Here is a 17,286-nt window from a genome sequence, read left to right on the forward strand (position 1 = left end):
TCATATTTTTTTTTTCTTGATTCTAACTCAGGGGTAAATAGATTGCCCTTACTAATTAATATACAATTTGGGCTAAACGAACTGAAAAGGTGTAAATTGTTGCAGATGAGGGGCTATTTTTCATTGCAAGATTTTCAAAGTAATTTTGGATTTGAAATTTTTTTACTCCCATCAATCAATTACTTGTTCAATTCATTTCACCCAAAGATTAAGAAAGAAAATAAACAAACCATTATCCCCAGTAATGCACTATAGTCTGGTAAATCAGCCAGTAACTTAAAAACTGCTACTTTTACCACTTCGGAGATACTTATAAATAAAAAATAAACATCAAAAAGGCATGAAAGAAAAGGAAACAACATAAATTATGCACCACAAAAAGAAAGGAGAAAAAAAAAAATCGAAGTCCAAAGAACTTATTAGAAATATTTAAAATGCAAAAATTTGCACGCAATGAGTTGACACATGAAATGCGATCCAGGTAACCTTTGGTTACTTAGTTAAATAATAACAAAGCATGCTACGCATAGCCTACTTGTAAATTCATGAGTGTTAATTTATGCATTTTATTTGGCCGCTACATTACAAAAAACTGTTTTCTATTAAGCAATTAATCGTTTTAAATAGTTGAAACTATGAATGTTTCGTTAATTATGAAATTGAATTATTTACTCAACCTAAACTTAATTTATTGCAAGTTTATGATTTTAGTCTATGATTTTATGAATTCATATAACACAATCAAGTTGGGGTCAATGCCACCGTAAGAATGGAAACTCAGGATATATGATGAAGGTAATAAGGATTAATTTTGACAAGACCTGTGCCAATTTGTCCTTACCCTTCCGAGAATGATGTGGTTCAGGTCGGGTTGAAATTATTGCTTTCAATCCACACCGTATTAGCCTCATTTTTCATAGCTAAGGTGAGCATAAACACCATTTCATTATGTTGAATAATCAAGTTAGCATTGAATAGTACTTAATTTATTATGTTAATTTAATGTTTATGAATTTTTGTGTTTATTTTCTGACTTTAATTTACAGGCAATGCTGAAGAAGACTAACCACAGTAGAGCATCCATGAAGCGACAAGCTCCTCTAGCTCCTCAAATTCCCAACCATCTCCCCTTACAGCCGCGGAGCCATCTTTTACCTGGGGATTCAAAAGAAATTCAGCAAAAGAAGAAAACATTGTCCCCTGTTCGACATGAAATAGCCCCTGGGATTGTCTTGGAAGGGACTGAAGAAGAATTGTGATCAAGCTATTTATATACCTATTTCCAAAACCTGATTATAATTAATAATTGTTGCTCCTATTTTATTCTCTTCATCCTAAAATAGTGAATTGTAAAAGTTAATGCTTTTATTTTTTCATGAAAATTGAAAAGAGGTAATTCTGTGGACCCTGTGGCCTTGCAGTAATTAAAATGAATTAAAATGTCTTGTTACTATTCTCATTCTTGAAAACTTTAAAAAAGCTTAAATATTCTTAATTAGGTTAATGAAAATCCAGAGCTATTTCTCAGTTTGATTTCCAAAGTAAAAATAAACGGAGATGTAATTAATAACAAATATACTACTATGTTAAATATTATTCAACGGATGCGTGGACATAATTGTTTTTTACCAAGCGTTTTTATATCTCCCATTTGTTCTCCCTGAAAAATCAGAAAATAAAGCTACTGTTGCTGATATTATCATTCATCATTCCTTGATATTATCCTTATATTATCATTATAAATACTAGAGGTAAAAATCTGTCCGAAGAGATGGTAAATTAGAATAGAATAGAATAGGTTTTATTTGCACAATCTCTCGTAGTCATAAAACTAAATGGCGCTTGTGCTTACAAAAAAGAAAAAAGGATTAAATCAAACGACAAAAAAAATCAGAAGACAAATAGTTTAAAATCAACAATTGTTATACTTTGATACAAAGAAAGGGATGAATGAGTTGGAAAAACGATTTGTGCGTGAAGGAGGTGCTGCTAATCTGTCAAATTTCTTCAACCTAGTACTTCGATGTTTCACTAAAACTGGTGGTAGTATCGATCTGTATTTATCACTTCTTAGAAGATATTGGCCAAATTCAAGGATCAAACTGAGACGACGCTCTTGAAGAGAGGGAATTTGTAAAGTGGATAATGCTAACTTATATTCGGTAAAAGCATCGCACAATATTAATTTGACTGCTCTTTTTGGTATTGACTCAAGCTGGTCACTTAGGTAAATAGTGTTATTGACTTGTGGGCCCCATACGGGACATGCATACTCTAAAATTGGTCGAATGTAAGTAAGATGGGCTATCCTTAGTTGTGTCACTGAAAAACCAAATCGACGCATTAGTATAAGTGTCCGCATCGCACTATTTGCCTTTTTGATAATTGTATCGACATGGAGGCTAAAAGAGCAGTCGATGCTAAACTTGACACCAAGCACTACTGCCGAAGATTCACTAGGATAAGGAGGAGGAGGGCACACAAAGTCTCTCTTTAGGGGATTAAAGCGAAGGATTTTAGTCTTTCCTTCGTTGATTTGGAGGCTGTTCGCAGTACATTCATCTTTGAAGTTGTTGATTATTTCGTTACAGAATTGGGGGACAGCCTCAGACTTCTCAACAATGTACTTCAGTAGGACTGACAAGTCGTCTACATAATTAAATCTTTCTTCATAGCCGGAAAGGATGAAATTTATCACTGCCAAAAACAGTAGACTAGTGAGCTTAGTACCTTGTGGGGCTCCGCATGTAAGCTCGACCCATTCGGAGTCGGTATCTCCTGGGAAAAGACTGTAAACGCACTGATAGCGGGCTTGTAAAAAATTGATCACTAAAAGGAGAATATGTTTTTGCGCACCCATGGTGCGTAGATTTGTGATAGCAACGGAATGGCGAATAAGATCAAAAGCCTTTCGGTAGTCTACGAGGAGAAGGTCGACTATAGCACTTCCTCGGTCGAGCCACTCGACAATGAGATGGTACATCCGTACTAAATAAACAGTTGTGCTGCTGCCTCTTAAGCATCCATACTGATACGGGTCTAGATGTGCAGAGACCTGTGACATAAGTTTGCGGTAAATAAACGTTTCTGCAACTTTAGAAAGGTTTGGAGTTATTGATATAGGCCGGAGTTGATCACAAGATTTTGGACACCTTACTTTTGGAATAACGCGGACATATGCTCTTTTCCAAGCACTAGGGAATACTTGCTGAAGGAAACATTGGTTGATTATAGAAGAGAGTGGCTTAGCAAGAAAAATGGCGAATTCACGCAACAGCTTTACTGGAAGCTCACCTGAGTAGGACGCACAGTTCGCTTTCAGTCTAAGGAGTTCCTTATAAACAGTGAATTCAGAGACCTCATATACGTCCTCAATCTCTGCACCAGCAATGATAATATCAATTTCTGATTTGGTGATTGATGGAAATGAGGTACAAATGTCAGCAAAAAAAGAATTGACTTCATTAGCTGAGGTTAAGGTACCGTCCTCTTTGAGGAGCCTTAGATCTCTGAGTGTTGTCTTACCGGTAAGTCTTTTTACTGAGGAATGCCATTTGTGGGGGTCTATTGTGAGTAAGGGAGCAGTACATATACTGCTATGATAAAACATTGTGGCAAAACACATCTAATTTTCCCTTTGGCATCACAAGCCTTGCAAATAAATTATCATATTTATAAGCTACAGTAATTCTTCCAGGATCAACCCCTCTCCCCCATAAAAACACCCAAAAGGAAGATTCATAGTTAGAATCATATATGCTAAAAAGAATTTCATTAATTATTTTCTTAAGGGATGAAATATTACCAAGTTTCTCATTTCTTTTTATCAAGGTGGTCCCATATGAAAGAAAGAGAACCTTGATTTTTTTATTATTTATTTATTTAATTTATATTATTACTTTTTTTTATTAGAGGTGTATCGCTCACGAACAGTGAGAAATGAAGATTTTAAGCTTCTTTCTGGTAGAGGAAAAAAAAATTATGTGAAGTTTGGAATATTTTCAATATTCTTATAAAATTCTTTTTATTACAGCCTTTTATTTATTATAGTTAGTTTTAGCATTCAATATAGTTAGTTTTAACAAGAAGCGAAACGAAACTATCTTAGCTTTGGAATTAGTTTCTTAGAGATCATGTAATGTCGAAATTATAAAGAACAAAGAATTACCTCTTCAAGATTTACAATATTTTTAATGATAAGGCTAATTGACATTGCTTGGATCGAGATGTCCGCTTGAAGAGGCTGTTAAATCTAACCTAATTTTTTTTTAAGATAAAAGCACTTAAACTAGCTGTAGGAGCAGCCTGATATCTATGAGAAAGGGCTCTTGAATTCAGGTCATTAGGATATATATATGGAAAGGTACTGTTGCCATCCACCGAACTTAGTCCGAGGTTTCACTAAATATCCATTTTTACCTAGTGCCAGTTTGATGTCTGTAGGAGAGGAGGAATATCCCTAAATTTTTGCCACACATACATCTACCAGATGGAGAATATGGATCCCAACCAAATACAATTAGGCTTAAAAGCTAGTCTTAGAATTGCACTGTTTATGGATGCACCTGATGCGACCACTCAAGGAGGGGGGGGGTATGGTTTGTTGTGCTAAAAAATTTCCATTAGCCTACTTGTTAGATGGGCTCTCAAAATATAGTAGACACATTCCCATTCAACGGTTACAGTCTTGGTGTCGGGTGTTAGTAATTGATTGGACCTCTATAAGGGATTTTTGTCCTTTGCATTCACAATAAGAGCCTTTTGGATTTAAATTATATTGTGCTAAGATTCAAAGCTAGTACTTTTGTTTCATCCTTTGAAGAATCGCTTCCATTTTTATTGGATATGGACCCATGCGTCATCTTTTAGAGCCATCTGTCTGTAGTTCTTGTTTCTTCTAAATTGCAGCAGCTCTGGTGTTCAGTATTATTAAAATCAGCTTAACTACAATGGTAACTGTTAGTTTATATTCCTGGTGTTCAGTATTATTAAAATCAGCTTAACTACAATGGTAACTGTTAGTTTATATTCAATGTGAATCACACCAAAGAAAAGTTTTAGGAGAAGCCAACCTTAAAGCTGTCAGAAAGAAATGACAAGCTGAGAAAGGTTCATCTTAAGTATTCTTGAGGTCAATATTGATTTGAAGAAGCCAGAGAACGAAGTTTTGGCACCAGGACTTAGAAAAAAATTCATTTATTTAATATTTTTTATTGTGATCACTTAACAAGTCACTCTTGTTTAAAAACAGGTCAATATTCTTCGTAAATAAAAAGATGTATTTTTCATTTTTCTTTTAAATTTATGGTTTTAAAATAATTAGAGCTTTTCTATACATCCACAAACCTGAGGAGTACTGCTTTACTAGTAGGGTGTTTCACTAACGACTTCGGTTGAAACTTTTTTTTACACCATCTCAACCTCTCCTTTCACTTCTTATAACTCCCTCAATCTTAACTTCCTTTGTTTTGTTCAGTTGACATAAGTTGTTTGCTGTTGTTTTGTTTGTTGGTTTTTTGATTTGAATAAAAGTAGAGACTTCTCTTATGCCTAAAAACTTCGCTTTTGTATTTTGTAGCTTCTGCTTCTATATCTTTGAGCTCCTAAGACTTAAGAGATCGTTTGAATCTTCAAAGGCTATTATTGGTATATAAAAGTTTCTAAGTCAAATACACAATAATTGCTTACTTCAGATGTGGTGTTTCATTTCCATAAGACTTGTTTTCATAAGAAAGATTACAAGACGGGTGTTAAAAAAAAAAAAAAAAAAAAAAAAAAAAAAAAAAAAAAAAAAAAAAAAAACAATGGATTTATCAAAAATTTCTACCAATTTTCACTTCAATTTTTAAAAAAAAAAATATCTGAATCAAGCAGATTGTGCTAACAGGAGCGACTCTATAATAGTGACCAAAAGTGCATAAATTTATATTTGGATTTCGATCTACATATATCACTTGTCTTGGGGCCTTGGCCATAATTATGGTCTTGGTACTAATTCGGGCCTTGGCCATAATTATCAGATAAATGTCCTTTGTCTTCACTTTATTGCCTCCCTAAAGTGTTAGTTCGTCCCAGATCCTCTATTTCATTAAAATATCTTTTCCCATGACTTTAAATTAAGAATAAACATGAGCTTGTTTCCTTATTAATCTGTCGGGAAAAATGACTAAATAAAATAAAGGGTAAAATTCAACTAGATAGTCACTCATCAAGCCGGATATAGCGGTTAGAAGACCACGTTTATTGACTAGAGTTCAGCTTCAAGAAAACTTTAATTGATTTTTCCGAAATTGTGCCATCAAGACCTGGGATAAAGGAAAGCTATTGGTCAGAACCTCGAAGAAAACCGAACGGTGATCCTTAATATCACCATTTGCTACAAGGCTATATCTAGGCGGAATAGGAGGTTTGACCCCCCCTCCCCCCAATGGTTTATCTCTGACTTTATGTGAGTGCATGGGGGAATACGTGTCTGAAGCCCCATATAGTACATGTTTAAATCTTCTAAGTTTTGATGTATTTAAATAAAAAAAACAAGTTTTTTCAACTGAAAGTAAGGAGCAACATTAAAACTTAAGACTAACAGAAACTATTCCTATATGAAAAGGGCTGTCCCCTTCTCATTGTCCTGCTCTTTACGCTAAAGTTTCTTATTGTTTAAAAAGTTGAGCTGTGAGAATGAGTCAAACTTTAGCGTAAACAGCGGGGTGTTGAAGAGGGGACAGCCCCTTTTATATACGGGGTAATATCTGTTCGTTTTAAGTTTTAACGTTGCTCCTTACTTTCGATTGAAAACAAACTGCTTTTTTTATTTAATTTCTAATCGTTTTTAAGATAATACTGGGAAATTTGGCACTCCCTTCATGTAAAACTCCCTTCCCCCATGAAAAATTACTCCATGGAAAGATCCTCATGACTTCCTCCCCCAGCCCCCCCCCCTCACCAGAAAATATCCACTGAAAACGCCTGTATACTTCCCAATAGCCATTAATATATTTAAACAATGGGGAAAGTTCACAGCTTACAGCCCTTCCCCCGGGGACTTTGGGGGATTAAATCATCCTCAAAAACCGAGTTACCAAATTTTTCGACTATGTTAAACAAAATGGCTGTCTCAAACTTTTGATCGGTTGACTTAGGGAAAAAAATGAGCATTTGAGGGGGCCTACTCGCCCTACAATTTTTTTGGTCACTTAAAAACACCACTAGAACTTTTAATTTCCTTTCAAATGAGTCCTCTGTGGTATTCTAGGACCACTGGGTCGATACGATCACCCCTTGAACGAAGAACAAAACAAACAACAAATAAACACGCATCCGTGTTCTTATTTCTGGCAAAAAACACAAATTCCACATTTTTGCAGATAGGAACTTGAAACCTCTATAGTAGGGTGGTCTAATACGCTGAATCTGATGGAGTGATTATTTCATTAATATTCTATGGGTTTTAGAGGGTGTTTTACCCTTTTTCGAAAATAAGGCAAATATTCGCTGGCTCAGCTTTTGATGGGCACGATTAGACTTGATGAAATTTAAATATTTGAAATCAGCATAAAAGTTCTTTTGATGTATCCATTGGTATCAGAATTGAGTTTTTTAGAGTTTCGATTTCTATTGAGCCGGGTCGCTCCTTACTTACAGTTCGTTACAAGTCATCTGAAGAACTTTCCTTTTAAACCGAAAAAATGATTATACAATAATGTTCGGATATTTCAGAATAATCCCCCCCCCCACCCGAGAAATATATTAACTTGTGTACTTTTCCACGGACAAAGTTATAATTCTGAGGTGATCAAAATTTCGTTTTAGGAACATTAAGTTAAAATTTGACATTCAGGTCCTTAAGGGGAGGGAGCTCTGTCTCCCGCAAATTCAAGAAAGCCACAAATCATACAATTCATAGCTATTAATCGTAATTAAAGAAGCAACCCCTGTTTATACCCGAAGACCTGAAATTGTAAAACGAACTTTGGACTACAATATTTGGATCAGTACAATCATTCTGAATTTCAATACATAGTAAAAAATCATTTAAATTTTATCATGCCACAAACATCGCAAAAAGAGGCAAAATATTGATTAATGCTCGACACCTCCAGTATTGTACAATGTATTTATGACTGCAAGGTGATTTCCATCGAAAAATTGCCCCGGAAAATCCCCCTGAAAAATCTGCTCTGCAGAAAGTTTCCACTGGGAAATTCCCACTACAGAAAATTCCCCCGGAATGTTCTAATTAGAAATTTCCCCCTTGAAAATTCTCGTGTGTAAAATTTCTCCCAGCTGTAAAATTGAGCAGCCATGCAGTAAGCCCTTCGAAAAGAAAAATATTGATAATCTTTTTGATCAAGGAAAGAATTCTTGAAAGTGTCAAGGCCATTGGGCTCCCAGGATCCAACATATCTTTCTTATTTCCGCTATAAGATCTATCAGTAAAGAATGGACTGCTCATATAATCTACGTCACTTATTCTAGGGGGTATGGGGGTTACATCTCCGATGCTTAAATACAAAGGATACATATGTTTAAACACATTGAAACACTGTATATAAATAGAAAAAGAGAACCATTATCATTTAAAGTTATTTAAAGCAAAGCTCTTGATAGAATATACCCAACCCAAATCTCCATAAATTTCCTGCCAAGATTCATGATGATCGGCCTTGCCTTTTCCATTTCTGTTCCGGTAGACCCGTAAATTTAATATTTTTAACTACAAAGAAAAATCCTGTTGCAACAGAGGGAGGGGAGAACTATTAGGTCTAAGGGTCTTCCTGGAAAATATTTGCCGGAAACTCTCCCCCCAAGAATTTCCCCCTTAGAAAATGTCCGCGGGAAAATTTCCACATCAACGAAAAATTCCCCCCCCCCCCCGCGGGAAATTTTTCCTCAAGAATATTTCCCCGTATAAAATTCCCGTACAAAATTTCTCCCAGAAAATTATCTTTGGAAATTCCTACCACAGGTGAATTTTGATTGCTATCGGCTATGATTTGCTTTTTACTAGGTAGAAGCTACTACTGCAACCATGAAAGGGGAGTTACCTATACCCTCAATAATCTCTCTTAGGCCTATAATTTGAAATCTTCCGTAACAGGTGCTTTAGATGAATCGGATGAAAAGTTAGATGAATTCAGACTTTATCTTAATCTCTGAACCCCCCCCCCCCCTCTCCATCACTTATAAGAACTTATCAATATAAAATGAATCAAGAAATTTTCCTGTTGAAGGAAAGAAAGTTCCCATTTTATTTTGGAAACAATAATTTATTCAGAAAAATTTTATTTTAGCTTTGAAACAATAACAAGGACCAACTTTAGTTGCCTTGGTGAAGAGCCATGTTCCTTCATCGTTTTATCCTCAGATATACATAAATATATATCCATAGGACTGGGAGCCGGGCAGCTTCACCACCGGGACCCGGCACGGCTAGGCCAAAGACTTCTATATATATATATATATATATATATATATATATATATATATATATATATATATATATATATATATATATATATATATATAAATTTGCATTGTCGTTTGTCTTCCAAACACAGACAGTGTGAGTCTCTTTTCATGTCGTGGGATCGCCACAGGTTCGATACAACCACCCTAGAAAAAATACAAATTCTTCCTTAAAGTTTTGAACTTTTTAGATCATTTTGTGGTCAGAAAAGTCGATATATTACCCTTGGTATTTTATAGCTATGTTCCTTTTTAATGTTGCGTGCGTCATAGATATAAGAACTACTACTACTACTGGACACAACTCACTGTAGCTCCAAGCCACCTGAGGCCAACACAGTTACGTGTTCTCTTCCTCCATTCCAATCTATTCAAAGCCACCCTCTTTACACTCTCCCAGGAAGTTTCCATTTCCTTCAAATCTTTCTTTATGAAATTCCCCCACCCCAACCGTGGACGACTTGCTTTCCTTTATCCCTAGACGGTTCTTCGAAAAGGACAATCTTTGGTAATCTATTACACTTCATCTGCAGAAGGTTCCGAGGCCATCTCAACCTTTCTCTCATTATAGCCTTTGAAAGAGGGATTGAACCACACTTTGCATAGAGCCTACCATTTGAGATACGGTCAGTAGGCCGGGTACCCAGAACAATCCGTTGGCAATTTCTCTGGGAAACATCTAGAAAATCTTCATCTGCTTTTCGGAACGCCCATGCTTCAGAGCCATACTCGACAACTGTCATCACTGTTGCTTCCAACATCTTGATCTTGGTTTGTACACATATCTCCTTGTTCTTCCAGACTTTTTTTTAACTATGAAAAAATCCGACACGGCTAAGCTGGAGGCTTGTATATATTGATTTTCGTTGCTTCTTATCTTCCAGCTGCCGATGATGTGAGCTTCTTCTTGATGTCACGGCGTCACCATTGGTTTGATACAACCACCCTTGGAAAAATACAAATTCTTGCTTAAAGTCGTGACCTTTTTAGATTGTTTTAGTCGTTAGAAATGTTAATATGTCAGGAAAAAAACAACTATGTAGCCGATTTCGAGGTTCGAGGCCGGGCTCCGGCGCTCGTCATGTGGTAGGCTTGTATATGTAGATTTTCGTCACAAGCAGCAATCTCAAAATGAGTCATTTTTTTGCCACTCTTTCCTTGAGAAAATGTAGGTCTCTCCAGGGAATACAGATAACATTGAAGGGTCCAGTGACTTGTAATCAACAATTGCGTAAGTATCATAGTAGATTTATATTTGGTTTTGTGCCACATTTTGTTGGCGTCAAAGATTGTGATGGCGTTATTATTCTAACATTATATGTCTTTCTTCTTCATTGTCATTTTTGACTTGTTTGGTTTTTTACCGTCCCTTGTCTTCTGACATAACAACTCCTTCTTCTAGACTTAATTTTTGACACGCTCTAAAACTAGTTTTTTCAATATCTTTTATACTTCTCGGTGCCGTTTATCTTCTAACCAAATATTTCTTTGTTCTTGATGTGATATAATCTCTTAGCCACATATTTCTTTGTTCTTCACTTTAATCTTTAAGTTTTTTTACTCCTCATTGTTGCATTTCTTGTAACCACGTAACAGCATATTTCTTTGTTCTTCCCTTTTGTTTTGACTAGCTTCTGGCGTTGTTCTTTTAATGTAATATTTCTTTCTTTATCACTTTCATTTTTGATTCGTTTTTTTGCTGTCACTCATTTTCTAACAGAACAGTTCTTTTTTCTTCACTCTATTGTAACCGCATATTACTTTGTTCTTCACTTTTGTTTTGACTTTTTTAATTCTTGCCGCCACTTGTCTTCAAACCAGATGTCTTTTTGTTCTTCTGTTTTAGTTTTGACTCGTTGTAATTGTCGCTAATGCAATTATTCTGACTGTATGTCTTTGTTCTTCATTGTCGTTTATAATTACTTTAGACATTTTATCAATACCCTTTACCTTAGCTCCTCAGATCGGTCTTGTCATGTTTGATGGTCTAGATATTTCTTACTTAGAACGCCTTTTGTAAAAAGACAATTTATACTTGGTATTTATGCTTAGCTATGTTCCTTTTGTAATGTTAAACGTGTCATATATGTAAAATCGACTTGTTCACACACGGGAAAGGGGATTGATGCAATTTCTCTTCTTCAAATCTATATAAATAAAAATATGCTGTCCGTCTGTCCGTCTCTCTGTCACTAAGTATGACGTCAATACATGTATACATAAGAAAACCTTCATTTTAATACATGACGTCTGATCCAATATAAATAAGTGTGGCTCAGAGAAAAAGTGCCACTTATATTGTGGCTCAAAGAGAAAGTATCACTAATGTAAAAGAGAAATCTTCTATATATATAAAAATAAGTTGCATGTATTTTTGTATGTTTGACGTTTGACGTCATTATAAGGATTGAGCATTATGACGTCATGTACATAGCTTTTATGTTTGTATATGACGTCATTATAAGTTGACGTCATTATAAGTGTATAAGGCTGTGTATATGACTTCATTATAAGTATATAAGGCTTGCGATTCAAAGAGAATATTTAGTATAAATCCTACAATGGCAGAAGAAACAGTCGAGGAATCAAATCGTGCGAGAAATTTTAGTATAAATCCTACAATGGCAGAAGAAACAGCCGAGGAAGCGGCTCAAAGAGATAATACCAAAAGGCTTGGGGCTCAAAGAGAAAGTAACAAAAGAAAGCGTGCCGAGGAATCATAAGAACAACGTGAAAACAAGATTGCGGCTCACAGAGAAATTACCAAAAAAATCGTGCCGAGGAAACACAAGTGCAACGTGAAAACAGGCTTGCGGCTCAAAGAGAAATTACCAAAAGAAAACGTGCCAAGGAATCACAAGAGCAACGTGAAAAAAGGCAAGCGGCTCAAAGAGAAATTACCGAAAAAAAATCATGCCAAGGAATCACAAGAACAACGTGAAAACAGGTTTGCGGATCAAAGAGATAATTCCAAAAGAAAGCGTGCCGAGGAATCACAAGAGCAATGTGAAAACTGTCGCCTGGTATTCAGGTACAGCCCAGTCGATAATTAAAGCTTGAGTAGAAGTGTTCAAATCGGGACTACGTCTAAAATTTGTCCCTATTGCAAGGCCTTGAAATTTAATGGTAAAACAATGGGAATGTGTTGCGCCTCAGGAAAAGTTAAACTTCCTCAACTGGCTGCACCACGAGAGCCATTGAAGACTTTATGACGTTACAGACCGGGACACCAGGACACAGATGACGACCGGGACACCGGGACCCAGGGAATATAAATGACGACCGGGACACTCAAAGAGAAATTACAGACCGGGACCCCGGGACACAAATGACGACCGGGAAACCGGGACACAGGGAATATAAATGTCAACCAGGACGCAAAGACACAACTACAACGGGGACGCCGGGGGGACACAGGGGGATATATAAATGACGACGGGGACACAAGGAATATTCGATTAGTAATCACCCTCAACAAAGCTCATGGGCAATCATTAGAAAAATGCGGTATAGATCTGAATACGGATTGTTTTTCCCATGGACAATTATATGTTGTATATTCAAGAATCGGTAAACCTGACAATCTATTTATATGCACAGACAATGGGACAGCGAAGAATGTTGTATATTCGCAAGTTTTACGTAGTTAAAAACATATATATATATATATATATATATATATATATATATATATATATATATATATATATATATATATATATATATATATATATATATATATATATATATATATATATATATATATATATATATATATATATATATATATATATATATATATATATATATATATATATATATATCTCTATCTATATTCACAGGTGGGACACAGGAACACAACTACAATGGCGCGTAACTAATGCGGCGCGTAATACTTACGCGCGCGGAGGGGCTTGGGGGGCGTTAAGCGCCACACCAACAGCTAGTATATATATATAAAGAAGTTGTATGTATTTTTGTATCAAAGACGACTGACGTCATTATAAGGATTGAAAATTATGACGCAATGTATAAAAATAAGTTGTATGTATTTTTGTATATTTGATGACTGACGTCATTATAAGGATCGAAAATTATGACGTCATGTATGTATTTTGTATGTTTGTATATAACGTCATTATAAGTTGACGTCATTATAAGTAAATAAGGCTTTGTATATGACGTCATATACAAAGAGAAGTTGTATGTATTTTTGTATGTTTGACGACTGACGTATCATTATAAGGATTGAGCATTATGACGTCATGTATGTATTTTGTATGTTTGTATATGATGTCATTATAAGTTGACGTCATTATAAGTAAATAAGGCTTTGTATATGACGTCATATACAAAGAGAAGTTGTATGTACTTTTGTATGTTTGACGACTGACGTCATTATAAGGATTGAGCATTATGACGTCATGTATGCATTTTGTATGTTTGTATATGACGTCATTATAAGTTGACGTCATTATAAGTAAATAAGGCTTTGTATATGACGTCATATACAAATATATCGTCGTATATGACGTCGTATATGACGTGGCAGAAGAAACAGCCGAGGAATCAAATCGTGCGAGAAATTTTAGTATAAATCCAACAATGGCAGAAGAAACAGCCGAGGAAGTGGCTCAAAGAGATAATGCCAAAAGGCTTGCGGCTAAAGAACGCTAAACCGCACAGTTAGATGAAAATCAACCTGGACAGCGAGAATCAAAACGTATCAAAACTGAAAATGATAGCGATGATGATTGGGATTTTGACTTCGATAAGGTCATCAATGCCTACCAAATTTTAGTTAAAAAAACAAAGGTTCGGCGATATGTATTTCATAGTGACGAAAGACAAGCCAAGGTAAAACAAACCAAACAACTTGAAAGTGATACCAATAATAAAAAAAAGACGTTCAAAGGACTATCGTTTCCCAGTTGCAACATCTTTTCCACAAACATAATAATTTAGCGCTTCTGTTCAAAACAGCAATCGAATTGGTGTCTACTGATACGTATACAATTGTTGTTTCCTCTGACAAAACGCCTACTGCTGAACATGTACGTAGATACAATGCTCTAACTATCAACGAAGTGGCAATCGTTATTGTCGGTGATCAGTTCTTACCTCGATATATTATTCTTTATAGGCGAAACAATCAGTTGACAAGAACTGCTGAAGCTCATCGATGCTACGATGCCCCACAATATCCTATCATTTTTTGGGATGGAGCCGACGGCTATCACTTTAGCCGTTGATAAATCCAGTTGCAAATTGATAAATGTAGCCACTAAAAAAAATGGATAAGAAATGCTGCGCAAATCAATTTCTTGCGGGAGAAGGCGGCACAACCCATAAAGTCGGTATTGAATGGAACTGTAGTTTTGCTCTTATTTTGATATAGTCTAAATTTCTATAAATCGAAGGTTAGAATCATAATTGAAAGAGAAGTTGTTCTTGAAAACATTTTCAGTGTGAGGATTGGGGACCCAACTTATCGGCTCGATATTAAGCGGATCTGCGCTTTTGTTTTTATTTGATGTAGCCTTTTATTTGAAGTTCTATAAATCCGAGGTATTAAGTGGGACTGCGTTATTGTTTATATTTTGATATAGCCCAAAGTTCCATAAATCCAAGGTAAAATCATAATTGAAAGATAAGTTGCTCTTGAAAACATCTTCAATCTGAAGGTTGGGGGGCCCAACCCGTCGACTTGTTGTTAAGTGGAATTGTGTTTTTTTTTTTATTTCGATGTAGCCCAAAGTTCTACAAACTTAAGGTAAAGTCCATAATTATAAATCCATAATTGAAGGAGAAGTTGCTCTTAAGAATATTTTCAGTATGAGGAATGGGGGCACATCCCATTGACTTGGTATAAAGTGAAACTGGATTTTTGTTTTTATTTTGATATAGCCTAAGTTTCTATAAACCCAAGTTCAAATCATTGTGAAAGAGAAGTTGTTCCTGAAAACATCTTCAGTGTAAGGGTTGCTGGGCACAACCCAGCGACTCGATATTAAGTGGAGCTGTGCTTTTATTTTTATTTTGGTAGCCCCTAAAGTTCCATAAATCCAAGGCTAAAATCAAAATTGAAAAAGAAGTTGCTCCTAAAATTTTTTTCAGTGTGGGGGTTACGGGGCCCAACCCGTCGGCTCGATATTAAGTAGAACTGCTGTTTCGATTTTATTTTGGTACAGCTCAAAATTCTTTAATTCGAAGGTAAAATCATAATTGAAAGAGAAGTTGCTCTTGAAAACATCTTCAGTTTGAGTTTCGCGGGGCCCAGCCCATCGGCTTGATATTAAGCGGAACTGCACTTTTTTTATAGAGCCTAAATTTCTGTAAATCCAAGATTAAAGTCATAATTGAAAGAGAAGTTGCTCTTAAAAACATCTTCAATGTGAGTGTGGCGGGGCCTAACCCTTTGACTCATTATTAAAATGAATTACATTTTAAGTTTTAGTTTGATTTAGCCTAAATTTCTATAAAACTGATGTTAAAATCATAATTGAAAGAGAATTTGCTCTTGAAAACATCTTCAGCGTGAGGGTTGGGGGCCCAGCCCATCGACTCGATATTAAGTGGAATTGCACTCTTATTTTTATTTTGATAGAGCCTAAAACTCTATAAATCCAAGGTTAAAAACTAAATTGAAATAGAATTTGCTCTTTAAAACATCTTCAGTGTGAGGGTTGGGGGCCCAACCCATCGGATCGATATTAAGTGGAGCTGCACATTTGTTTTTATTTTGATAGAGCCTAAATTTCTGTTAATCCAAGGTTAAAATCCAAATTCAAAGAGAAGTTGCTCTTGAAAACAACTTCAGTATGAGGGTTTGGGTCCCAACCCACCAGCTCGGTATAAGGTGGAACTGCACTTTTTTTTATTATTTTGACAGAGCCTAAGATTCTATAACTCCAAGGTTAAAATCATAATTGAAAGAGAAGTTGCTCTTGAAAACACCTTCAGTATGAGGGTTGGGGGCCTAACCCATCGACTCGGTATTAAGTAGAACTGCGTCTTTGCTATTATTTTTATGTGTCCTAAAGTTCTATAAATCCAAGGTTAAAATCATAATTAAAAGAGAAGTTGTTGAAATCCAGCTCTGGATAAAACATTTTTCTCATGTTGAATATATTTCTTTTTTTAATAAATATATTTCTTTTTTTTATACTTTTTTAATCCAGGTTTAAAAAAAACGTGACACAGGCTAACTCCTACTTCTACTCTTTTCACGCTTACAAGTTTAAGTAGAAGGTCAAACGTTAAAACTAATTCACCAATCCCTAATTATACATTAAATTTGGCTCAAGAAAACTACATGTAATTTAGTTCATTTGCAGATCATTGTAAAAAAAAATCAATCGATATGAAGTTTTCTTGATGTGACAACTTCCTCAAATTCTAAATTTTGTTCTAGAAACTGGAGGATTATTTTACACTCAACTGATTTTTCCTACGGGATAGACGTGGCATTGTTTTGGAAGATAATGAAGAAGGATTTTGACAACTTTAGTATGTATTTAGGATGTGTTCCAAAAGCCAATTATCATTGAGGATCATTAATTCGTTTTTTATCTTCTTCCTAGAATAGTAGATAAAAAAGCATTAGACCTTTATGAGCCAATTATCAGTGAAAGGGCTGACATTGTATATTCTGCACCACGATAATAAGAATGGATCTAAAATCATGGAATCATTGTTGTTATCACACCCAAAGGCCGTATTTGATATTTCTATACCTCTGATGTAACTGCCTAAAATGTCTTACTAAACGTTTCTCATGGGGTTATCAGCAGGGCTAAGGTACTCCAATCATACATTGGA

The 17,286-nt window shown here is 35.4% G+C and overlaps 1 protein-coding gene across 3 annotated transcripts in view; it reads left to right on the forward strand.

Annotated features, from left to right (window-relative positions):
* The window catches only part of LOC136033973 (neither inactivation nor afterpotential protein C-like), a 203,825-nt gene extending 199,758 nt beyond the window's left edge, over positions 1-4,067 (forward strand). For all 3 annotated transcript variants that reach the window (XM_065715002.1, XM_065715004.1, XM_065715003.1), the window contains one exon: positions 1,047-4,067. In XM_065715002.1, coding sequence (XP_065571074.1) covers positions 1,047-1,259 — 213 coding nt within the window. In that variant the 3' untranslated portion in view covers positions 1,260-4,067. The remainder of the gene's footprint in view (positions 1-1,046) is intronic.
* The last annotated feature ends 13,219 nt before the right edge of the window (positions 4,068-17,286 follow it).

Source organism: Artemia franciscana, chromosome 12 (assembly GCF_032884065.1).
Source record: "Artemia franciscana chromosome 12, ASM3288406v1, whole genome shotgun sequence".
In the NCBI taxonomy this organism is placed as follows: Eukaryota; Metazoa; Arthropoda; class Branchiopoda; order Anostraca; family Artemiidae; genus Artemia; species Artemia franciscana.